The following is a 26072-nucleotide window of genomic DNA, read 5'->3' on the forward strand; positions in this document are numbered from 1 at the left end:
AACTCCTTCCGGAAGTATTCTCCAGGTTAATAACTAAATGGGGGTTACCAGAATTGGATCTGATGGCGTCTTGTCAGAACACCAAGCTCCCAAAGTACGGTTCTAGGTCGAGAGATCCTCAAGCCTTTCTGATAGATGCTCTGGCAGTTCCTTGGAACTTCAGGTTGGCATATCTCTTTCCTTCGTTTGCTCTCCTTCTGCGAGTCATCGCTCGGATCAAGCAGGAGAGAGCATCAGCGATTCTAATTGCTCCTGCGTTGCCTCACAGGATCTGGTATGCAGATCTAGTAGAGATGTCGTCTCTTCCTCTGTGGAGACTTCCGCTGAGGAAGGACCTTCTGCTTCAGGGGCCCTTCCTTCATTTAAATCTCATTTCTCTGAAGCTGACTGCTTGGAGATTGAACGATTTTAGCTAAGCATGGATTTTTTGAATCGGTCATTGAGACCATGGTTCAGGCTCGTAAACCTGTTACTAGAAATATTTACCATAAGATATGACGTAAATATCTTTATTGGTGTCAGTCTAAAGGATATTCTTGGATCTCAAGGATCTTCTCTTTTCTCTAGGAAGGCCTTGAGAAGGGGTTATCTGTCAGTACCCTCAAGGGTCAGATTTCTGCTCTATGCATTCTGCTGCACACGCATCTGGCGGACGTGCCGGATGTACAATCATTTTGTCAGTTCCTGGTCAGAATCAGGCCTGTGTTTAAGTCCGTTGCTCCACCTTGGAGCCTTAACCTTGTTCTTAAAGGGGCAATTTCCACTTTGGCTAAGAGGACTACTATTCCCATAGAGGATAGTTGTTCTTTTAAGGATCCAATGGATAAGAAGCTGGAGGCATTGTTAAAGAAAATGTACGTTTACCAGGGTCTCAAATGGCAGCCTGCGGTGTGTATTTCCACTGTCACCAGCACTGCAGCTTACTGGTTTGATGCGTTGTCTGATTCTATATGGACAGATACTCCTCTTTAGGAGATCCAGGACAGGGTTAAGGCCCTTAAATTAGCCAATTCCTTTTTACGGATGCTTCCTTTATAAGTCATTAAACTGGGGGCAAAAATATCAGTTTTTGCGGTACTAGCTCGCAGAGCCTTATGGTTGAAGTCCTGGTCTGCGGATGTTTCATCTAAGTTCAAACTTTTGGCGATCCCCTACAAGGGTAAGACCTTGTTTGGGCCTGGTTTGGCTGAAATGATCTCAGATATTACAGGAGGGAAGGGATCTTTTCTTCCTCAAAATAAAAAGAATAAGCAGAAAGGACGTCAGAGTAATTTTCATTCCTTTTGTAACTTTAGAGGTAAACACTCCTCCAAGCAAGGTCAAGCCAAGTCTTCCAGGAAGCCTAACAAGTCTTGGAACAAGGGGAAACAGTCTAAGAAACCAGAAGCTGACTCCAGTCAGCATGAAGGGTCGGCCCCCGATCCAGGAGCTTATCTACTAGGGGGCGGACTTTCTCTTTTCTCTCAAGCCTGGATAAGAGATGTTCCAGATCCCTGGGCGGTGGACATCCACTTTTCTTCGCTCCCACGGAGGGAAGGTGAATCTGGGAAAAAGTTCTCAGATTCTAGCTACAAGGGTAGTATTCTTGGGGACTATAATAGACTCCCTATCAATGAAGATATTTCGACTCCTGTCTTGTCCTTCAGTCTTCTCCTCGTCCATCAGTTGCTCAATGTATGGAAGTAATGGTCTGATGGTGGCTTCCATGGACATTATTCCGTTTGCTCGGTTCCATCTAAGACCTCTGCAGTTATGCATGCTCAGACAATGGAACGGGGACTATACGGATCTGTCTCCGTGAACAGATCTTGATCAGGCGACAAAGGACTCTCTTCCGTGGTGGTTGTCTCAGGAACATCTCTCTCAGGGAACTTGCCTCCGCAGACCCTCCTGGGTGAATGTGACCACGGATGCCAGCCTTTTGTGTTGGGAAACAGTCTAGGGTTCGTTGAAGGCTTGGTTCTATGGACTCGGGAGGAGTCGGATCTTCCCATAAACATCCTAGAGCTGAGAGCGATCTTCAATGCTCTGCTGGCCTGGCCTCAGTTAGCTTTAGCCCGGTTTATCGGGGTCTAGTCGGACAACATAACATCAGTGGCGTACATCAACCATCAGGGGGGAAGTCTGAGTTCCTTGACCATGACAGAGGTGGCCCGAATTATTCAGTGGGCAGAGACCCACAATGCTCTCTTTCTGCGATCCACATCCCAGGAGTGGACAATTGGGGAAACCAATTTTCTGGGCAGACAGACTTTTCATCCCGGGGAGTGGGAACTCCATCCGGAGGTGTTTTCCAGTTTGACCCTCAATTGGGGGCAGCCAGAACGTTGTTATCTTGGAAAGTTTTGTTTCTTGTTGCTATTTCCTCTGCTCTGAGAGTTTCAGAACTCTCTGTGCTACAGTGTGATTCCCCATATCTTATTTTTCTATCACAAGAATATTAATCAGGAAACAGTTGTTCCTTCTTTGTGTCCTAACCCTTCTTCTCATAAGGAACATTTTGTTGCATAACCTAGATTTGTATTTGTAAATGGAAATTTTATCTACAGACGACTAAGGACTTTTGTCTGTCTTCTGCCCTGCTTGTTTGTTTTTCTGGGAAACGCAAGGGTCAGAAAGCTATGACTACTTCTCTTTCCTTTTGGCTGAAGAGTGTTATTCGTTTCGCCTATGAGACTTCTGGACAGCAACCTCCTGAGAGAATCGCAGCACATTCCACGAGGGCTGTCTCTTCTTCCTGGGCTATTAAAAATTGAAGCTTCTGTGGAACAGGTTTGCAAGGCTGCAACTTGGTCATCTTTGCATACTTTTTCCAAATTCTATAAATTCAATATTTTTGCTTCGACTGAGGCTTCTTTTGGGAAAAAAGGATCTTCAAGCAGTGGTGCCTTCTGTTTAGGTTGCCTGTCTTGTCCCTCCCTTATCTGTGTCCTCTAGCTTGGGTATTGATTCCCAACAGTAGTTGTGAATGATCTGTGACTCAGGGTCATTAGAAAGAAAACAAAATGTATGCTTACCTGATAAATATATTTCTTGACATTGAGTCCATGGCCTGCCCTGTTTTTCAGACATTTTTTTTGGTATATAAACCTTAGGCACCTCTGCACCTTGTGTTATTTCCTTTCTCTCCTTTCCCTTGGTCGAATGACTGGAGTTTGTGGGAAGGGAAGTGATACTTAAAGGGATAGTAAAAAAAAAAAAAATTATATTTTTTAAAATATCACATTTAGTTGTTCAAGTCATCAAATAACACCTATTAGCCAACTTGTACCGTTTTCCTGAAAATTGGAGCTGAAAATATAAATCCTGCAAAACCCTTTTTTTGTGTACATTATGCAGTCTAATTACAGCGTTCTACTTAGGTAGAACTATGCTGCAGTGGAAAAACAGGAGACAGCGCAAATCCGATTCAAGGTAGTATTTCTTTCATGTAATTAGCAAGAGTCCATGAGCTAGTGACGTATGGGATATACATTCCTACCAGGAGGGGCAAAGTTTCCCAAACCTCAAAATGCCTATAAATACACCCCTCACCACACCCACAATTCAGTTTTACAAACTTTGCCTCCGATGGAGGTGGTGAAGTAAGTTTGTGCTAGATTCTACGTTGATATGCGCTCCGCAGCAAGTTGGAGCCCGGTTTTCCTCTCAGCGTGCAGTGAATGTCAGAGGGATGTGAGGAGAGTATTGCCTATTTGAATGCAGTGATCTCCTTCTAAGGGGTCTATTTCATAGGTTCTCTGTTATCGGTCGTAGAGATTCATCTCTTACCTCCCTTTTCAGATCGACGATATACTCTTATATATACCATTACCTCTGCTGATTCTCGTTTCAGTACTGGTTTGGCTTTCTACAAACATGTAGATGAGTGTCCTGGGGTAAGTAAATCTTATTTTCTGTGACACTCTAAGCTATGGTTGGGCACTTTGTTTATAAAGTTCTAAATATATGTATTCAAACATTTATTTGCCTTGACTCAGAATGTTCAACTTTCCTTATTTTTCAGACAGTCAGTTTCATATTTGGGATAATGCATTTGATTTAATCATTTTTTCTTACCTTCAAAAATTTGACTTTTTTTCCCTGTGGGCTGTTAGGCTCGCGGGGGCTGAAAATGCTTCATTTTATTGCGTCATTCTTGGCGCAGACTTTTTTGGCGCAAAAATTCTTTTCCGTTTCCGGCGTCATACGTGTCGCCGGAAGTTGCGTCATTTTTTGACGTTATTTTGCGCCAAAAATGTCGGCGTTCCGGATGTGGCGTCTTTTTGGCGCCAAAAAGCATTTAGGCGCCAAATAATGTGGGCGTCTTATTTGGCGCTAAAAAATATGGGCGTCGCTTTTGTCTCCACATTATTTAAGTCTCATTTTTCATTGCTTCTGGTTGCTAGAAGCTTGTTCTTTGGCATTTTTTCCCATTCCTGAAACTGTCATTTAAGGAATTTGATCAATTTTGCTTTATATGTTGTTGTTTTTTCTCTTACATATTGCAAGATGTCTCACGTTGCATCCGAGTCAGAAGATACTACAGGAAAATCGCTGTCTAGTGCTGGATCTACCAAAGCTAAGTGTATCTGCTGTAAACTTTTGGTAGCTATTCCTCCAGCTGTTGTTTGTATTGATTGTCATGACAAACGTGTTAATGCAGATAATATTTCCTTTAGTAAAGTACCATTGCCTGTTGCAGTTCCTTCAACATCTAAGGTGCAGAATGTTCCTGATGACATAAGAGATTTTGTTTCTGAATCCATAAAGAAGGCTATGTCTGTTATTTCTCCTTCTAGTAAACATAAAAAATCTTTTAAAACTTCTCTCCCTACAGATGAATTTTTAAATGAACATCATCATTCTGATTCTGATGACTCTTCTGGTTCAGAGGATTCTGTCTCAGAGGTTGATGCTGATAAATCTTCATATTTATTTAAAATGGAATTTATTCGTTCTTTACTTAAAGAAGTTCTAATTGCTTTAGAAATAGAGGATTCTGGTCCTCTTGATACTAATTCTAAACGTTTGGATAAGGTATTTAAATCTCCTGTGGTTATTCCAGAAGTTTTTTCCTGTTCCTAATGCTATTTCTGCAGTAATTTCCAAAGAATGGGATAAATTGGGTAATTCATTTACTCCTTCTAAACGTTTTAAGCAATTATATCCTGTGCCGTCTGACAGATTAGAATTTTGGGACAAAATCCCTAAAGTTGATGGGGCTATTTCTACCCTTGCTAAACGTACTACTATTCCTACGTCAGATGGTACTTCGTTTAAGGATCCTTTAGATAGGAAAATTGAATCCTTTCTAAGAAAAGCTTATCTGTGTTCAGGTAATCTTCTTAGACCTGCTATATCTTTGGCTGATGTTGCTGCAGCTTCAACTTTTTGGTTGGAAACCTTAGCGCAACAAGTAACACATCATGATTCTCATGATATTATTATTCTTCTTCAGCATGCTAATAATTTTATCTGTGATGCCATCTTTGATATTATCAGGGTTGATGTCAGGTTTATGTCTCTAGCTATTTTAGCTAGAAGAGCTTTATGGCTTAAGACTTGGAATGCTGATATGGCTTCTAAATCAACTCTACTTTCCATTTCTTTCCAGGGTAACAAATTATTTGGTTCTCAGTTGGATTCTATTATTTCAACTGTTACTGGTGGGAAAGGAACTTTTTTACCACAGGATAAAAAATCTAAGGGTAAAAACAGAGCTAATAATCGTTTTCGTTCCTTTCGTTTCAACAAAGAACAAAAACCTGATCCTTCATCCTCAGGAGCAGTTTCAGTTTGGAAACCATCTCCAATCTGGAATAAATCCAAGCCAGCCAGAAAGGCAAAGCCTGCTTCTAAGTCCACATGAAGGTGCGGCCCTCATTCCAGCTCAGCTGGTAGGGGGCAGGTTACGTTTTTTCAAAGAAATTTGGATCACTTCTGTTCACAATCTTTGGATTCAGAACATTGTTTCAGAAGGGTACAGAATTGGTTTCAAGATCAGACCTCCTGCAAAGAGATTTTTTCTTTCCCGTGTCCCAGTAAAAGCTCAAGCATTTCTGAATTGTGTTTCAGATCTAGAGTTGACTGGAGTAATTATGCCAGTTCCAGTTCAGGAACAGGGGATGGGGTTTTATTCAAATCTCTTCATTGTACCAAAGAAGGAGAATTCCTTCAGACCAGTTCTGGATCTAAAAATATTGAATCGTTATGTAAGGATACCAACGTTCAAGATGGTAACTGTAAGGACTATCTTGCCTTTTGTTCAGCAAGGGAATTATATGTCCACAATAGATTTACAGGATGCATATCTGCATATTCCGATTCATCCGGATCATTATCGGTTCCTGAGATTCTCTTTTCTGGACAAGCATTACCAGTTTGTGGCTCTGCCGTTTGGCCTTGCTACAGCTCCAAGAATTTTTACAAAGGTTCTCGGTGCCCTTCTGTCTGTAATCAGAGAACAGGGTATTGTGGTATTTCCTTATTTGGACGATATCTTGGTACTTGCTCAGTCTTTACATTTAGCAGAATTTCATACGAATCGACTTGTGTTGTTTCTTCAAGATCATGGTTGGAGGATCAATTTACCAAAAAGTTCATTGATTCCTCAGACAAGGGTAACCTTTCTGGGTTTCCAAATAACAAACTTACAAGAAACAAAGATGATATCAGCCTCAAACAATGTGAAGTGATCAGATTATTCACAGCAAGCGGATATCGGAACATTTGTAGACCAAAACACACAGATTGGTGAACAGCAGCATCTCCTTTGGTCCGTATTTGGCCTATCTCTGGCTTACTTCAGCCGGTTTGTGGAACTATCACTAAAGTTTCTACCCTATTCCAGGTAACACGTTGTTTGATACAACGGAAGGCTGCGCTAATGTATGTTTGTATTAGGTAGAATTATAATGGCGTCCCTGCATGCGCATTTACACTAACTTAAGCAACGCATGCGCATATCTATGCTCTCTCCTGGATTTTCAGCTGCCGGGATATCATCACCTCGCTGGATGCCAACCAAGAGGTGCGTGAGATAGGAGTGGGAGCGGCACACCAGAGCACTTCCGACCAGAAAAATAATTTTTAGGGGAACTTTTTTTTTTTTTTTTAATTTATATTAAGCTCTGCACAAAATGCTTCCTCTAAATGTAATATCAGCAGTCATCTACTACTGCTGTTATGTAAATATGTTAATTAGGGGGTCAGTGCTGTAGCGCAATTGGAGGAGGTTTTGGCATACATTATGTGTAACTACAGCCTACATTTATGGGCGGACGTTGCAGCCGTTTACAAGGAAAATTAAAACATAATTTTACTAAATATTGAAGCTTCGTTTCAAGGTGAGACTTGCTAGGTTTTAATCTATAAAACTAACTGATTATGAACTTTTTATAATGTTTTAAAAGTAAAGGTTTCTAACCCTTTAACAGCTTTGCTGTGGTACTCTTTGCCTCCTCCTGTTGGCCAGGAGTGATATTCCCAAAAGTAATTGGTGATGATCCGTGGACTCATCGTGTCAAAGAGAAATTTATCAGGTAAGCATAAATTTTGCTTTTTCTTAAAGGGATAATGTACTGTAAAATTTTCTCTCCTTTAATGTGTTCCCAATTATCTATTCTACGTGCTTGAGTGTATTAACTTGATTACAAATAGCTGTTGTATTTGTGTTATTTGAAATAGCTGCTTTTTCCTGTTGTATCTCCACCTTTACGGAAAAATCAGTACCTAACGAGTTAACGACGTTGGGACTTTCCATGCCGTCCTGAAAACACCAGGTCGGCATGGAATATATTAACTTCTATACCCCCCCCCCCTATAATACTTGCACCACATGATTTGACGCTGGGGCTTGCCAGGCAACTAAGGCATTCTCCTAGGGTCAAATCAGCATGTTGGATTGCAGTGACAAACACTGATACAATGTGACAGCCAATGACTGGAATTGTTGGCTGTTTGCTCTGCCTCACTTTTTCCTCAGTGTAATCTGAGTTGAGAGAGGCAGAAAGATCACTGCTACAAAGTGTCCCACACAGCTATATACATTTGTAAAAAAAAAAAAAGAAAAAAACACAACTTTTATTTAAAAAATAAAATTAAGTGCCGATTAGTGTTATTGCTGTGATCACTCTTATCAGTACAATAGTACTACTGGGGTACTTTTGGGGAGTGATTTGTAATTAAAAAAAAAAAAAAGTAATCAAAATGTAACCCTTTTTGCTATTTTTAGCAATTTTTAAGTTTTTAACTCTTTCCTGCGGTTTCTGATCACCGCAGTAATCCGTCTGATCAACCTGATCTGTGGTTTTTTTTTGTTTTTTTTTTAGTTTTTTTTTTCTGTTAAAGGAACATGAAACCCAAATGTTTTCTTTCATGATTTAGAAAGAGCATACAATTATAAACAACTTTCTAATTTACTTCTATTATCTATTTTGCTTAATTCTCTTGATATTCTTTGCTGAAAAGCATATTAAGATATGCTTAGTAGCTGCTGATTGGTAGCTGCACATAGATGCATCCTGTGATTGGTTCACTGTGTGCATTGCTATTTCTTCATTAAAGTATATCTAAAGAATGAAGCAAATTAGCTAATAGAAGTAAATTGGAATGTTGTTTAAAAATTGTATTCTCTACCTTAGTCATGAAAGAAACTGTTTGGGTATAGTGTCCCTTTAATGTACTTTAGAGCTGTTTAGATCTGATCGCAGCTTCTTATACTGTGATCAGTGGTGGTGTGTTGAGGTAATTTTTTTGGGAATTGGTGGGTAGGTTGGGGAATTTAGTGTTAGGAGTAAAAGTAAAAAAAAAAAAAATGTAACCCTTTCAGTGCTGTTTAGATCTCATCACAGCTTTTTATACTGTGATCAGAACTGTTGGGGTGGAAATTGGGGGGGGGAGTAGGAATTGGTGGGTGGGTTGAGGGGGTTATTGTTGGGTAGGAGTAAAAAATAATAAAAAAATACATTCACCTTATGCATCATTTCGCAGAAGAGGCTTACACCATTCTTGTGCATGATTCAGAGAGTGACACCTTTTTTGCATCTGATGGTGACACTCTAACAGCATCTGATATAGGTGCTATTCCATATAAAATCAACCAATGAAGAGGTATGATCCCATGCAAAATTGCAGGTCTATATCTTCTATTTTTAAAAAGTTTATAAAAATTTGCAATATTGAGTGTTTTTTTTTAACCATATTGTTTACTTTAACATTAATTTCGGTAACCAGGGCACCTATAGAAGTGTTTCAGGTTTCTTTGGAAATGTGCTGAAGAGCCTAAATTAGGCATGCACTGTCTGAGGTCACAGCATTCCAAAGATATTTGTGTTACATATTTGAAATGAGGGTGACATCAAATAGTGCATGTGCAGTGTTAGGGTAGTTTTTTTTCTGACTGTTAACGTAACAGAACACCGGCATATTTTTATGTGACGACCATATGTACATCACCAGAACCACACATACAGCGAGATTACTTGCGTTAGCCTTAAAGGTCCCAACGCTGCTTTTTAACGCCCGCTGGTATTACGAGTCTGGCAGGTACAGGTGTACCGTTCACTTTTCTTCTGTGACTCGAGCTTCCCGCAAATCCCCTTACGTAAATAGCGTATCCTATCTTTTTAATGGGACTTGCCTAATGCCGGTATTACGAGTCTTGGAAAAAGTGAGCGGTAGACCCTCTCCTGTCAAGACTCCTACCGCATTTATAAGTCAGTAGTTAAGTTTTATGGGCTAACGCCGTAACCTAAAACTCTTAACTAAAGTGCTAAAAAGTACACTAACACCCATAAACTACCTATTAACCCCTAAACCGAGGGCCCCTCCCCCACATCGGAAACACTTAAAGTTTTTAACCCCTAATCTGCCGACCGGACATCACCGCCACTGTAATAAATATATTAACCCCTAAACCGCCGCACTCCCGCCTTGCAAACACTAGTTAAATTTTATTAACCCCTAATCTGCTCTACTACTAAGAATGTGGAGTGATGGATCTGATTTAAGAAGAGACCAATGCTGATGTACTGACTTCCTCAGCCCCTCACACATGGGGGTATATGTGGTCACAACATTCAACTGTTGTATATCGTCACTGGGTTTCTTATGTTCAATCTCCATTCTAGATTCCAATAGTCTCTGTTTAGTACTTCTGACCATTGCACTATCATAACCTCTTCTTACTAGTTGTGTGTGTGTGTATGTATGTATGTATGTATTTGTGTATATGTAAGTGCTAATCCTAATTGGGAAGCTCTGGGTTTATATTACTATAGTGAAAGTATATTGTCCTATATTGCTTCGAGTGTGCAGATGCCAAGTTTCAAGTGTCTAATTTTAACAGCTCATGCAATTTGTTCAGTAAATCATAAAATATTAAGAAATTTGTAGAAAATTGAGCAAATGTAATAGTGTGAAGTCATCAAATACTTCAGGGGTGGGCAACTCCATCAGAAATCCATAAAGATATGGGTGATAGATTAGGAGACACTGTGTGTCATCTTACTTCACAGAAAATGGTATTCGGAAGATAGTTATCTGAAGATGTCCCTCGCTGTAGTGCCCAACCAAAGTTGCCACTAAACAACAGTGGGAACGCTCTATACACAGGAAAATGATCTGTCAGCACTGCAAGATGCCTCACAAGATTTTAGTAAGACAAATATTGCTATATCCCTCTAAGAAGTTTCCTGTGTTTCTGTATGTGAAGAGACAAGCACACTACAATAAAGTATTATGTGATATGATAGTTTTGTTTATTGCATACCAGAACCACAGAGAGTACAGAAAGTTTACATAAATGTCCAACAATAATTGAAAGGCATCCTAACAATTCTATAGTTGATTTGTCGCTGTGGATAAGTTGTGGAATTGCCATAGCTCTCCTCTTCCTTCTTGGAAACTTCACATCCATACAATTGCTGGCAAGGTGAAGGTATTTATGTTTTGGGATACATTTGAAGTTCGATTTGCTGCAGCATGGGAAAAACTGTAACAGGTGACTTATATTGCGAAATTGATTGGACAATGCTAAATTGATTGGAACAAAGCAATAAAAGAAACATAGCAAGTTCAGTCAGAAAGTGTTGTTCCACCAAACAATGCTCTCGTGCAACTGTCCTTAGTTGAATAGCTGCCATTGCAAAAGCTGGATTAAAATTGCTTATCATCCCACCCCCATATTCACCATATTTTTCTCCCTAGTGACTTGTTTTAATGTTTGAAGGATCACTTGCAAGTAATGAGTTTTGTGAGCAATGGTCAAGTGATGGCAGCTGTCCCTTAGTGGCTGCAAACTCTAGAACTACATATATTTATTGTTGCGGCATCATTTACGGACGTGTGTGAAGCTGAAGGGAGATTATGGAAAATAAAAATTGAAGATGGTTCTGCACATTTTTTTTTTATTTGCATGCTGTATTGTATATACCCTTTTATAATCTGAAAGTATATATTACAAAAAAAATATGTATTTCTTTCTATGACAAGGTTAGAATGTATTGATCTACACTCATGCATAATAATAAATGCACATCAAATTATGGTTATTTTTATTAAAACAACAAAGAACCATTATTTCTCCAACATTGGTGTGTCCGGTCCACGGCGTCATCCATAACTTGTGGGAATATTCTCCTCCCCAACAGGAAATGGCAAAGAGCACAGCAAAAGCTTGTCCATATAGTCCCTCCTAGGCTCTGCCCACCCCAGTCATTCTCTTTGCCGCTGAACAAGCAGCATCTCCACGGAGATGATGAAGAGTATGTGGTGTTTAGTTTTTTATTCTACTATCAAGAGTTTATTTTAAAATAGTGCTGGTATGTACTATTTACTCTGAAACCGAAAAAGATGAAGAGTTCTGTTTGTGAGAGGATTATGATTTTAGCAGCAGTAACTAAAATCGTTTGCTATTTCCACATAGGACTGTTGAGATGGGATAACTTCAGTTGGGGGAAACAGTTGGCAGACTTTTCTGCTTAAGGTATGACTAGCCATATTTCTAACAAGACTGTGTAATGCTGGAAGGCTGTCATTTCCCCTCATGGGGACCGGTAAGCCATTTTCTTAGTCTCAAACAGAATAAAGGGCTTAATATGGGCTATAAAACTGGTAGACACTTTTATGGGCTAGATCGATTGCTTTATTTGGGCATTTTATACAGCTTAATGTTGAAATACACACTTTATAAACGTTTTTTTACGTCAGGCACTGGTTTAGACACCTTCCCAGTCAGGAAGGGCCTTCCCTGTAGTAGGCAGAGCCTCATTTTTGCGCCATTACTGCACAGTTACTTTTGAGAGCAGGACATGCAGCTGCATGTGTGTGGGTCTGAAAGTAGTTGAAAAGGTTCCTAGAAGGCTTCATTTGGTATCGTATACCCCCCTGGGTTTGGTGAAGTCGCAGCAAAGGCTGTAGCTGGGACTGTAGAGGGGTTAAAACTGTAACCGGTTCCGGTTTCCTCATTTTAAGGGTTAAAGCTCTGAAATTTGGGGTGCAATGCTTTGAATGCTTTAAGACACTGTGGTGAAAATGTGGTTAAATTTGAACAATTCCTTCATAGTTTTTCACATATTCAGTAATAAAGTGTGCCCTGTTTAAAATTTAAAGAGACAGTAACGGTTTTGTTTTAAAACGGTTTCTCCAACATAGGTGTGTCCGGTCCACGGCGTCATCCTTACTTGTGGGATATTCTCTTCCCCAACAGGAAATGGCAAAGAGCCCAGCAAAGCTGGTCACATGATCCCTCCTAGGCTCCGCCTACCCCAGTCATTCTCTTTGCCGTTGCACAGGCAACATCTCCACGGAGATGGTTAAGAGTTTTTTGGTGTTTAAATGTAGTTTTTATCCTTCAATCAAGTGTTTGTTATTTTAAAATAGTGCTGGTATGTACTATTTACTCTGAAACAGAAAAGAGATGAAGATTTCTGTTTGTAAGAGGAAGATGATTTTAGCAAACGTTACTAAAATCGATGGCTGTTTCCACACAGGACTGTTGAGATGAAGTAACTTCAGTTGGGGGAAACAGTTGGCAGACTTTGCTGCTTGAGGTATGACTGGCCACATTTCTAACAAGACTTTGTAATGCTGGAAGCTGTCATTTTCCCTATGGGAACCGGTAAGCCATTTTCTTAGTTTAAGTAAAAGAATAAAGGGCTTCATAAGGGCTTAAAAGACTGGTAGACATTTTTCTGGGCTAAAACGATTACTTTCTAAGCATGTTTGGCAGATTATAACTCTTAATAGTTACTATAATCTTGGGGATTGTTTTAAAAAAACGGCAGGCACTGTATTGGACACCTTTTTCACTGTGGGCCTTTCCTAGTCATAGGCAGAGCCTCATTTTCGCGCCACTAATGCGCAGTTGTTTTTGGAGAGCAAGGCATGCAGATGCATGTGTGAGGAGCTAAGAACCACTGAAAAAGCTTATTGAAGGCGTCATTTGGTATCGTATTCCCCTCTGGACTTGGTTGGGTCTCAGCAAAGCAGATTCCTGGGACTGTATTGGGGTTAAATGTAAAAACGGCTACGGTTCCGTTATTTTAAGGGTTAAAGCTTTCAAATTTGGTGTGCAATACTTTTAAGGCTTTAAGACACTGTGGTGAAATTTTGGTGAATTTTGAACAATTCCTTCATACTTTTTCGCATATTCAGTAATAAAGTGTGTTCAGTTTAAAATTTAAAGTGACAGTAACGGTTTTATTTTAAAACTTTTTTTTGTGCTTTGTAATCAAGTTTAAGCCTGTTTAACATGTCTGAGCCATCAGATAAACGATGTTCTATATGTATGAAAGCCAAGGTTTCTCCCCATTTAAATATATGTGATGATTGTGACATAGTGTCCAAACAAAGTAGGGACAATGATGCCACTGATGATGTTGCCCAAGATGATTCCTCAAATGAGGGGAGTAAGCATGGTACTGCATCATCCCCTTCTGTGTCTACACCAGTTTTGCCCACACAAGAGGCCCCTAGATCTAGTGCGCCAATACTTATTACCATGCAACAATTAACGGCTGTAATGGATAATTCTATTGCAAACATTTTATCCAAAATGCCTACTTATCAGAGAAAGCGTGATTGCTCTGTTTTAAACACTGAAGAGCAAGAGGACGCTGATGATAACTGTTCTGACATACCCTCACACCAATCTGAAGGGGCCAGGAGGGAGGTTTTGTCTGAGGGAGAAATTTCAGATTCAGGAAAAATTTCTCAACAAGCTGAACCTGATGTTATTACATTTAAATTTAAATTAGAACATCTCCGTGCACTGCTTAAGGAGGTATTATCTACTCTGGATGATTGTGACAATTTGGTCATTCCAGAGAAATTATGTAAGATGGACAAGTTCCTAGAGGTTCCGGTGCCCCCCGATGCTTTTCCTATACCCAAGCGGGTGGCGGACATAGTAAATAAGGAATGGGAAAGGCCCGGCATACCTTTTGTTCCTCCCCCTATATTTAAGAAATTATTTCCTATGGTCGACCCCAGAAAGGACTTATGGCAGACAGTCCCCAAGGTCGAGGGGGCGGTTTCTACTCTAAACAAACGCACTACTATCCCTATAGAAGATAGTTGTGCTTTCAAAGATCCTATGGATAAAAAATTAGAGGGTTTGCTTAAAAAGATGTTTGTTCAGCAAGGTTACCTTCTACAACCAATTTCATGCATTGTTCCTGTCACTACAGCAGCGTGTTTCTGGTTCGAAGAACTAGAAAAATCGCTCAATAAAGAATCTTCGTATGAGGAGGTTATGGACAGAGTTCAAGCACTTAAATTGGCTAACTCTTTTGTTTTAGATGCCGCTTTGCAATTAGCTAGATTAGCGGCGAAAAATTCAGGGTTTGCTATTGTGGCGCGCAGAGCGCTTTGGCTAAAGTCTTGGTCAGCGGATGTGTCTTCCAAGACAAAATTGCTTAACATCCCTTTCAAGGGTAAAACACTGTTTGGTCCTGACTTGAAAGAGATTATTTCAGACATCACTGGGGGAAAGGGCCACGCCCTTCCTCAGGATAGGTCTTTTAAGGCTAAAAATAAGCCTAATTTTCGTCCCTTTCGCAGAAACGGACCAGCCTCAAATTCTACATCCTCTAAACAAGAGGGTAATACTTCTCAACCCAAACCAGCCTGGAGACCGATGCAAGGCTGGAACAAGGGTAAGCAGGCCAAGAAACCTGCCACTGCTACCAAATCAGCATGAAGTGATGGCCCCCGATCCGGGACCGGATCTGGTGGGGGGCAGACTTTCTCTCTTTGCTCAGGCTTGGGCAAGAGATGTTCAGGATCCTTGGGCACTAGAAATAGTTTCTCAGGGTTATCTCCTGGAATTCAAGGAACTACCCCCAAGGGGAAGGTTCCACAGGTCTCAATTATCTTCAAACCAAATAAAAAGACAGGCATTCTTACATTGCGTAGAAGACCTGTTAAGAATGGGAGTGATTCATCCAGTTCCATTAGGAGAACAAGGGATGGGGTTTTACTCCAACCTGTTCATAGTTCCCAAAAAAGAGGGAACATTCAGACCAATTTTAGATCTCAAGATTCTAAACAAATTTCTCAGAGTTCCATCGTTCAAAATGGAAACCATTCGAACGATCCTTCCTACCATCCAGGAAGGTCAATTTATGACCACGGTGGATTTAAAGGATGCGTACCTACATATTCCTATCCACAAGGAACATCATCGGTTCCTAAGGTTCGCTTTCCTGGACAAGCATTACCAGTTTGTGGCACTTCCATTCGGATTAGCCACTGCTCCAAGGATTTTCACAAAGGTACTAGGGTCCCTTCTAGCGGTGCTAAGACCAAGGGGCATTGCAGTAGTACCTTACTTGGACGACATCCTGATTCAAGCGTCGTCTCTGTCAAAAGCAAAGGCTCATACGGACATCGTCCTAGCCTTTCTCAGATCTCACGGATGGAAAGTGAACATAGAAAAAAGTTCTCTGTCCCCGTCAACAAGAGTTCCCTTCTTGGGAACAATAATAGATTCCTTAGAAATGAAGATTTTTCTGACAGAGGTCAGAAAATCAAAACTTCTAAACTCTTGTCAAGTACTTCATTCTGTTCTTCATCCTTCCATAGCGCAGTGCATGGAAGTAATAGGATTGATGGTTGCAGCAATGGACATAGTTCCTTTTGCACGAATTCATCTAAGACCATTACAACTGTGCATGCTCAGACAGTGGAATGGGGATTATACAGACTTGTCTCCGACGATTCAAGTAGATCAAAGGACCAGAGATTCACTCCGTTGGTGGCTGACCCTGGACAACCTGTCACAGGGAATGAGCTTCCGCAGACCAGAGTGGGTCATTGTCACGACCGACGCCAGCCTGGTGGGCTGGGGCGCGGTCTGGGAACCCCTGAAAGCGCAGGGTCTATGGTCTCGGGAAGAATCTCTTCTCCCGATAAACATTCTGGAACTGAGAGCGATATTCAATGCTCTCAAAGCTTGGCCTCATCTCACGAAGGCCAAATTCATAAGGTTTCAATCAGACAACATGACGACGGTTGCATATATCAACCATCAGGGGGGAACAAGGAGTTCCCTGGCGATGGAGGAAGTGACCAAGATAATTCAATGGGCGGAGGATCACTCCTGCCACTTGTCTGCAATCCACATCCCAGGAGTGGAAAATTGGGAAGCGGATTTTCTGAGTCGTCAGACTTTCCATCCGGGGGAGTGGGAACTCCATCCGGAAATCTTTGCCCAAATAACCCAATTATGGGGCATTCCAGACGTGGATCTGATGGCCTCTCGTCAGAACTTCAAGGTTCCTTGTTACGGGTCCAGATCCAGGGATCCCAAGGCGACTCTAGTGGATGCACTAGTAGCACCTTGGACCTTCAACCTAGCTTATGTATTCCCGCCGTTTCCTCTCATTCCCAGGCTGGTAGCCAGGATCAATCAGGAGAGGGCTTCGGTGATTTTGATAGCTCCTGCGTGGCCACGCAGGACTTGGTATGCAGACCTGGTGAATATGTCATCGGCTCCACCATGGAAGCTACCTTTGAGACAGGACCTTCTTGTTCAGGGTCCATTCGAGCATCCGAATCTGGTTTCCCTCCAACTGACTGCTTGGAGATTGAACGCCTGATTTTATCAAAGCGTGGGTTTTCAGATTCTGTAATAGATACTCTTATTCAGGCTAGAAAGCCTGTAACTAGAAAAATTTACCATAAGATATGGAAAAAATATATCTGTTGGTGTGAATCTAAAGGATTCCCATGGAACAAGATAAAAATTCCTAAGATTCTATCCTTTCTACAAGAAGGTTTGGAGAAAGGATTATCTGCAAGTTCTCTGAAGGGACAGATCTCTGCGTTATCTGTTTTACTTCACAAAAAAGCTGGCAGCTGTGCCAGATGTTCAAGCTTTTGTTCAGGCTCTGGTTAGAATCAAGCCTGTTTACAGATCTTTGACTCCTCCTTGGAGTCTAAATCTAGTTCTTTCAGTTCTTCAAGGGGTTCCGTTTGAACCCTTACATTCCGTAGATATTAAGTTATTATCTTGGAAAGTTTTGTTTTTGGTTGCAATTTCTTCTGCTAGAAGAGTTTCTGAGTTATCTGCTCTGCAGTGTTCTCCGCCCTATCTGGTATTTCATGCAGATAAGGTGGTTTTGCTTACTAAGCCTGGTTTTCTTCCGAAAGTTGTCTCCAACAAAAATATTAACCAGGAGATTGTTGTACCTTCTTTGTGTCCGAATCCAGTTTCAAAGAAGGAACGTTTGTTACACAATTTGGACGTAGTCCGTGCTCTAAAATTCTATTTAGAAGCTACTAAGGATTTCAGACAAACATCTTCTTTGTTTGTTTATTCTGGTAAAAGGAGAGGTCTAAAAGCAACTTCTACCTCTCTTTCTTTTTGGCTTAAAAGCATTATCCGATTGGCTTATGAGACTGCCGGACGGCAGCCTCCTGAAAGAATCACAGCTCACTCCACTAGGGCTGTGGCTTCCACATGGGCCTTCAAGAACGAGGCTTCTGTTGACCAGATATGTAAGGCAGCGACTTGGTCTTCACTGCACACTTTTGCCAAATTTTACAAATTTGATACTTTTGCTTCTTCGGAGGCTATTTTTGGGAGAAAGGTTTTGCAAGCCGTGGTGCCTTCCATTTAGGTGACCTGATTTGCTCCCTCCCTTCATCAGTGTCCTAAAGCTTTGGTATTGGTTCCCACAAGTAAGGATGACGCCGTGGACCAGACACACCTATGTGGGAGAAAACAGAATTTATGCTTACCTGATAAATTACTTTCTCCAACGGTGTGTCCGGTCCACGGCCTGCCCTGGTTTTTTTTTTTTTTTTTTAAATCAGGTCTGATGAATTATTTTCTCTAACTACAGTCACCACGGTATCATATGATTTCTCCTATGCATATTCCTCCTGTACGTCGGTCGAATGACTGGGGTAGGCGGAGCCTAGGAGGGATCATGTGACCAGCTTTGCTGGGCTCTTTGCCATTTCCTGTTGGGGAAGAGAATATCCCACAAGTAAGGATGACGCCGTGGACCGGACACACCGTTGGAGAAAGTAATTTATCAGGTAAGCATAAATTCTGTTTTTTGTACTTTATTGACAAGTTTAAGCCTGTTGAACATGTCTGTGCCTTCAGATAACCTATGTTCTGTATGTATGGAAGCCAATGTGTCTCCCCCTTCAAAATTGTGTGATAATTGTGCCATAGCGTCCAAACAAAGTAAGGACAGTACTGCCACAGATAGTAAAGTTGCCCAAGATGATTCATCAGATGAAGGGAGTAGACATAGTTCTACATCATCTCCTTCTGTGTCTACACCAGTTTTGCCCATGCAGGAGACCCCTAGTACTTCTAGCGCGCCAATGCTTGTTACTATGCAACAATTGACGGCAGTAATGGATAACTCCATAGCAAATATTTTATCCAAAATGCCTGCATTTCAGAGAAAGCGCGATTGCTCTGTTTTTAAACACTGTAGAGCAGGAGGGCGCTGATGATAATTGCTCTGTCATACCCTCACACCAATCTGAAGTGGCCATGAGGGAGGTTTTGTCAGATGGGGAAATTTCTGATTCAGGTAGAATTTCTCAGCAGGCAGAACCTGATGTTGTGACATTTAAATTAGAGCATCTCCGCGCACTGCTTAAGGAGGTGCTATCTACTCTGGATGATTGTGACAACCTGGTCATTCCAGAAAAATTATGCAAGATGGACAAGTTCCTAGAGGTTCCGGTGCACCCAGACGCTTTTCCTATACCCAAGCGGATGGCGGACATAGTGAATAAGGAGTGGGAGAAGCCCGGCATACCTTTTGTCCCCCCTCCTATATTTAAGAAATTATTTCCTATGGTCGACCCCAGAAAGGACTTATGGCAGACAGTCCCTAAGGTCGAGGGGGGCAGTTTCTACACTAGCCAAGCGCACTACTATTCCTATCGAGGATAATTGTGCTTTTAAAGATCCTATGGATAAAAAATTGGAGGGTTTGCTTAAAAAGATTTTTGTACAGCAAGGTTACCTCCTGCAACCTATTTCGTGCATTATTCCTGTCACTACAGCAGCGTGGTTCTGGTTCGAGGAACTAGAAAAGTCGCTCAGTAGAGAGACTCCGTATGAGGAGGTTATGGACAGAATTCACGCACTTAAGTTAGCTAATTCCTTTATTTTAGATGCCGCTTTGCAGTTAGCTAGATTAGCGGCGAAAAATTCAGGGTTTGCAATTGTGGCGCGCAGAGCGCTCTGGCTAAAGTCTTGGTCAGCGGATGTATCTTCCAAGACAAAATTGCTTAATATCCCTTTCAAGGGTAAAACCCTTTTTGGGCCAGAATTGAAAGAGATTATCTCAGACATCACTGGGGGTAAGGGCCACGCCCTCCCACAAGATAGGCCTTTCAAGGCCAAGAATAAGTCTAATTTTCGTTCCTTTCGCAATTTCAGGAACGGACCGGCCTCCAACTCTGCAGCCTCTAGACAAGAGGGTAATGCTTCACAAACCAAACCAGCTTGGAAACCGATGCAAGGCTGGAACAAGGGTAAGCAGGCCAAGAAGCCTGCTGCTGCTACCAAAACAGCATGAAGGAGTAGCCCCCGATCCGGGACCGGATCTAGTAGGGGGCAGACTCTCTCTCTTCGCTCAGGCTTGGGCAAGAGATGTTCAGGATCCCTGGGCACTAGAAATAGTTTCTCAGGGTTATCTTCTAGAATTCAAGGAACTACCCCCAAGGGGAAGGTTCCACATGTCTCACTTATCTTCAAACCAAATAAAGAGACAGGCATTCTTACATTGTGTAGAAGACCTGTTAAAAATGGGAGTGATACACCCAGTTCCAACTGTGGAACAAAGAATGGGGTTTTACTCAAATCTGTTTGTAGTTCCCAAAAAAGAGGGAACTTTCAGACCAATTATGGATTTAAAGATCCTAAACAAATTTCTCAGAGTGCCATCGTTCAAAATGGAAACTATTCGAACGATTTTACCTACAATCCAGGAGGGTCAATTTATGACTACCGTGGATCTAAAGGATGCGTATCTACATATTCCTATCCACAAAGATCATCATCAGTTCCTAAGGTTCGCCTTTCTGGACAAACATTACCAGTTTGTGGCTCTCCCATTCGGGCTAGCCACTGCTCCAAGGATTTTCACAAAGGTACTCGGGTCCCTTCTAGCGGTTCTAAGACCAAGGGGCATTGCAGTGGCACCTTACTTGGACGACATTCTGATACAAGCGTCGTCTCTTTCAAAGGCAAAGGCTCACACAGACATCGTTCTGGCCTTTCTCAGATCTCACGGATGGAAAGTGAACATAGAAAAAAGTTCCCTGTCTCCGTCGACAAGAGTTCCTTTCTTGGGGACAATAATAGATTCTTTAGAAATGAAGATTTTCCTGACAAATGTCAGAAAGTCAAAGCTTCTAAACGCTTGTCAAGTTCTTCACTCTGTTCCACGACCTTCCATAGCTCAGTGCATGGAAGTAGTAGGGTTGATGGTTGCAGCAATGGACATAGTTCCTTTTGCGCAAATTCATCTAAGACCATTACAACTGTGCATGCTGAAACAGTGGAATGGGGACTATACAGACTTGTCTCCAGTGATTCAATTAGATCAGAAGACCAGAGACTCACTCCGTTGGTGGCTAGCCCAGGACCACCTGTCCCAGGGAATGAGCTTCCGCAGACCAGAGTGGGTCATCGTCACGACCGACGCCAGTCTAGTGGGCTGGGGCGCGGTCTGGAACTCCCTGAAAGCTCAGGGGCTATGGTCTCGGGTAGAGTCTCTTCTCCCGATAAACATTCTGGAACTGAGAGCGATATTCAATACTCTCAGGGCTTGGCCTCAACTAGCAAAGGCCAGATTCATAAGATTCCAATCAGACAACATGACGACTGTTGCTTACATCAACCATCAGGGGGGGAACAAGGAGTTCCCTGGCGATGAGAGAAGTGACAAAAAACCTAAAATGGGCGGAGGATCACTCCTGCCACCTATCTGCGATCCACATCCCAGGAGTGGAAAACTGGGAGGCGGATTATCTGAGTCGTCAGACATTCCATCCGGGGGAGTGGGAACTCCACCCGGAGATATTTGCCCAGTTGACTCAATTATGGGGCATTCCAGACATGGATCTGATGGCGTCTCGTCAGAACTTCAAGGTTCCTTGCTACGGGTCCAGATCCAGGGATCCCAAGGCGACTCTAGTGGATGCATTAGTAGCGCCTTGGACCTTCAACCTAGCTTATGTATTTCCACCGTTTTCCTCTCATTCCCAGGCTGGTAGCCAGGATCAAGCAGGAGAGGGCCTCGGTGATCTTGATAGCTCCTGCGTGGCCACGCAGGACTTGGTATGCAGACCTGGTGAATATGTCATCGGCTCCACCATGGAAGCCACCTTTGAGACAGGATCTTCTAGTACAAGGTCCATTCGAACATCCAAATCTAGTTTCCCTCCAGCTAACGGCTTGGAAATTGAACGCTTGATTTTATCTAAGCGTGGGTTTTCGGATTCTGTAATAGATACTCTGGTACAAGCCAGAAAACCTTTAACTACAAAAATTTACCATAAAATATGGAAAAGATATATCTGTTGGTTTGAATCCAAGGGATTCTCATGGAGTAAGATCAAAATTCCTAGGATCCTTTCCTTTCTCCATGAAGGTTTGGATAAGGGATTATCAGCGAGTTCTCTAAAGGGACAGATTTCTGCTTTATCTGTCTTGTTACACTAACGACTGGCAGCTGTGCCTGATGTTCAAGCTTTTGTTCAGGCTTTGGTCAGGATCAAGCCTGTTTACAGACCTTTGACTCCTCCCTGGAGTCTGAATTTAGTTCTTTCAGTTCTTCAAGGGGTTCCGTTTGAACCTCTACATTCCATAGATATCAAGATGTTATCTTGGAAAGTTCTGTTTTTGGTTGCTATTTCTTCTGCTAGAAGAGTTTCTGAGTTATCTGCTTTGCAGTGTAATCCGCCCTATCTGGTGTTCCATTCAGATAAGGTTGTTTTGCGTACTAAACCTGGTTTCCTTCCAAAGGTTGTTTCCAACAAGAATATTAACCAGGAAATAGTTGTGCCTTCTTTGTGTCCGAATCCAGTTTCAAAGAAGGAACTTTGTTACACAATTTAGATGTAGTTCGTGCTTTAAAGTTCTATTTAGAAGCAACAAAGGATTTCAGACAAACGTCTTCTCTGTTTGTCGTTTATTCTGGCAAGAGGAGAGGTCAAAAAGCTACTGCTACCTCTCTTTCCTTTTGGCTGAAAAGCATCATCCGATTGGCTTACGAGACTGCCGGACGGCAGCCTCCTGAACGCATCACAGCTCACTCTACAAGGGCTGTGGCTTCCACATGGGCCTTCAAGAACGAGGCTTCTGTTGATCAGATATGTAAGGCAGCGACTTGGTCTTCCCTGCACACTTTTGCCAAATTCTACAAATTTGATACTTTTGCTTCTTCGGAGGCTATTTTTGGGAGAGAGGTTTTGCAAGCCGTGGTGCCTTCTGTTTAGGTAACCTGATTGGCTCCCTCCCTTCATCCGGGTCCTAAAGCTTTGGTATTGGTTCCCACAAGTTATGGATGACGCCGTGGACCGGACACACCTGATAAATTACTTTCTCCAACGGTGTGTCCGGTCCACGGCCCGCCCTGGTTTTTTAATCAGGTTGATGAATTTCTTTCTTTAACTACAGTCACCACGGCACCATATGGTTTCTCCTGTTTTTACTCCTGTCCGTCGGTCGAATGACTGGGGTGGGCGGAGCCTAGGAGGGACTATATGGACAGCTTTTGCTGTGCTCTTTGCCATTTCCTGTTGGGGAGGAGAATATTCCCACAAGTTATGGATGACGCCGTGGACCGGACACACCGTTGGAGAAAGTAATTTATCAGGTAAGCATAAATTCTGTTTTACAGTGACTGCCTTGCAGAAATCTTACATTAATACTGCTTTTATAAGAAGATTTTCTAGCAAATTAAAAGGGACATGTGGGTAATCTGCGGCCACATTGTGACATACAACATAATTAAATTAGTTTAATTTGCCAGCGCTCTTATTTATATAAGCGGAATAAATGTGTTTGTCACATTGTTTTAGCATAAAGCTTGCGTAATAAATGTTCTATTTTTAGGGATAATGGAACAAGAAGCACATTGCAGAGAGACATAAGAAAAGCACAAGAATAATTAGACAGCATATTTTTATTTGACAAATAACCATATGTGTATCACAAGTGGAGACAGCTTAATTACGCTGTAACCACACATAGCTCATTAATCTACCTATGCATAGTTTGAGGTATTTGTATTGGAACAGTGAAATCAAAATTAAAACCTTCATGATTCAGATAGAACATGACATTTTAAAAACTTTCCAGTCTACTTTTATTACCAAAGTTGCATTGTTTCTCTTGGTATCTTTTGTTGGAGTAAAATTAGTTAGGCAGACATGAAACCCCAAATTTTTCTTTCATGATTCTGAAAATCAGCACAATGTCATAAAAAAAAAAGAAGCAAAACTATACGTTGTTACAAACATATTCTCAGAGTGCTCTATAAATGAATCATCTACAAAATATTTATGCAAAGAAAAATCTAGTGTACAATGTCCCTTTAAGGGTATGCTCACCAAGGGATTACTCTTTAACAAAGGATAGCAAGAGAACTAATCAAAATAGATAATAGAAGAACACTGGAAAGTTGTTAAAAATGACACGTTCTTTCCAGTCTTTTTAAGATGCTTCCCCTTTTAATGTTTTGCTTCTATTTATCTTTTTGTGCCGTAAAGAAATATAGTTACAAAATATTTGTGCTAAGCAGCCACCATAAAACATTTCCTTTGCATTCTATCAGTATTTAAGGTGCACTGATGTCAGCAAAAAGTATTCTGATATAAGATACATTTTCACAAATGAGAAAAAAATCCTAACTTTAGACTGCATCATTTTATAGTTTCATGGTTCAGATAAAGCATGTCATTTTAAAAAAAACAACTTTCCAATGCTTCTGTTATCAAAATGTGCACATTTTTAATATGCACACTTTCTGAGGCTCCAGCTCTAATTGAGCCTGTGCAAAAGCCCACCTTGTATACATAGATATGTATTTTGTGATTGGCTGATGGCTGTCACATGATTCGGGGGTGGGGGGTTGGATAAACTTTGAAATTTCCAGAGATTATTCTATTCCTCATTCAAAAATCAAAGTAGTATTGCATTGTATTTTTGTGTTTTTGTCAATTTTTCAATTATACCGTATTTAGTGGTCCTTTTAATCACTTTCTGAATATGATACTAAAATTCTAACCTGTTGTGTTAGAAAATAAACATATCTATGTAAAGGATAAGGGAGCAGCACACATGGTTAATACTATGTTCAGTACTGTAAGCATTATAGTTTGCCATCACATGACTATATTGTTTATATTTCCTTACAGGCTAGCAAAGTGCCTTTCTGCAAGTTTCACCTGGGTGATAGACCTATCCCCGTAACATTCAAGAGAGCCATCGCTGCACTTTCATTTTGGCAGAAGGTCAAACTTGCCTGGGGCTTGTGCTCTTTATCTGACCCTATCAGGTACATACTTTGTTTTCTGTGGCTTTTTCAGATTTTGTATACGCAAGAAACACCTCTTCACTTTATTATAATCAGCATATACTGTCTATATTTACTAAACGATCAATCACTTGTCTTGTAAAGATTGAGGTGCTTCCTTTTCCGATGCACATTTGTTCTAAAAATTCGATATAGAATTTTACCATGTCCATATCTTCATATAGTAAGGAAGCGAGGATCGTACCACTATCTGTATCAGGTGTGGTGGTGCTGTGGGAGGTGGGTCGGCAGTCCATTGCAGGAGGGGGAGGGAGGTTTTCCTATACTACGGAAATGTTTTTGTTAGGGGAGAGGAAGAAATGGGTCCATACACGTCAGAAAAGAGTTCAAATAAAGGGGCTGTATTCCCTAAATACATTTATTAACAAACAAACCTAGCTGCAGACTAAGATGGTGAAAGATGATGTTGGGATTGGGCGGGAAGAAAGCTGTTTGGGAAGGATCAGGGAGCTGGTAGGTATCAGGTAGTAGGGTAATCGCTGCACTACAATACAATATGTTTTATCCATACTAGCTAACTGATGAACCCATTCACTGCCTGGTATTTCATAGGGTGTGGTGCAGAGCTGCAATTAGCGGCCGCCTAAAAAAAAAAAAAAAAAGTCATGCATGTCTGCCATTCTGAGTAAAGGGAATCCTAGATAAACGTTTACAACCATTTGTCTTAAAGGGACAGTCAACACCAGAATTGTTTTTGTTTAAAAAGATAGATAATCCCTTTATTACCCATTCCCCAGTTTTGCATAACCAACACAGTTATAATAATACACATTTTACCTCTGTGATTACCTTTTATCTAAGCCTCTGCAAACTGCCCCCTTATTTTAGTTATTTTGACAGACTTGCATTTTAGCCAATTAGTGCTGACTCCTAGGTAACTTCACGTGCCTGAGCACAATGTTATCTATATGACACACATGAACTAACACCCTCTAGTGGTGAAAAACTGTCGATGCATTCAGATAAGAGGCGGCCTTCAAGGTCTAACAAATTAGCATATGA

At 41.3% G+C, this 26072-nt stretch overlaps 1 protein-coding gene across 1 annotated transcript in view; it reads left to right on the forward strand.

The window, feature by feature from the left end:
- TRABD (TraB domain containing) overlaps positions 1–26072 on the forward strand; it is a 172115-nt gene that overhangs the window by 60430 nt on the left and 85613 nt on the right. Inside the window, exon 4 of the mRNA XM_053719187.1 lies at positions 24892–25031. Coding sequence (XP_053575162.1) covers positions 24892–25031 — 140 coding nt within the window. The remainder of the gene's footprint in view (positions 1–24891; positions 25032–26072) is intronic.

Source organism: Bombina bombina, chromosome 6 (genome assembly GCF_027579735.1).
Source record: "Bombina bombina isolate aBomBom1 chromosome 6, aBomBom1.pri, whole genome shotgun sequence".
Classification (NCBI taxonomy): domain Eukaryota; kingdom Metazoa; phylum Chordata; class Amphibia; order Anura; family Bombinatoridae; genus Bombina; species Bombina bombina.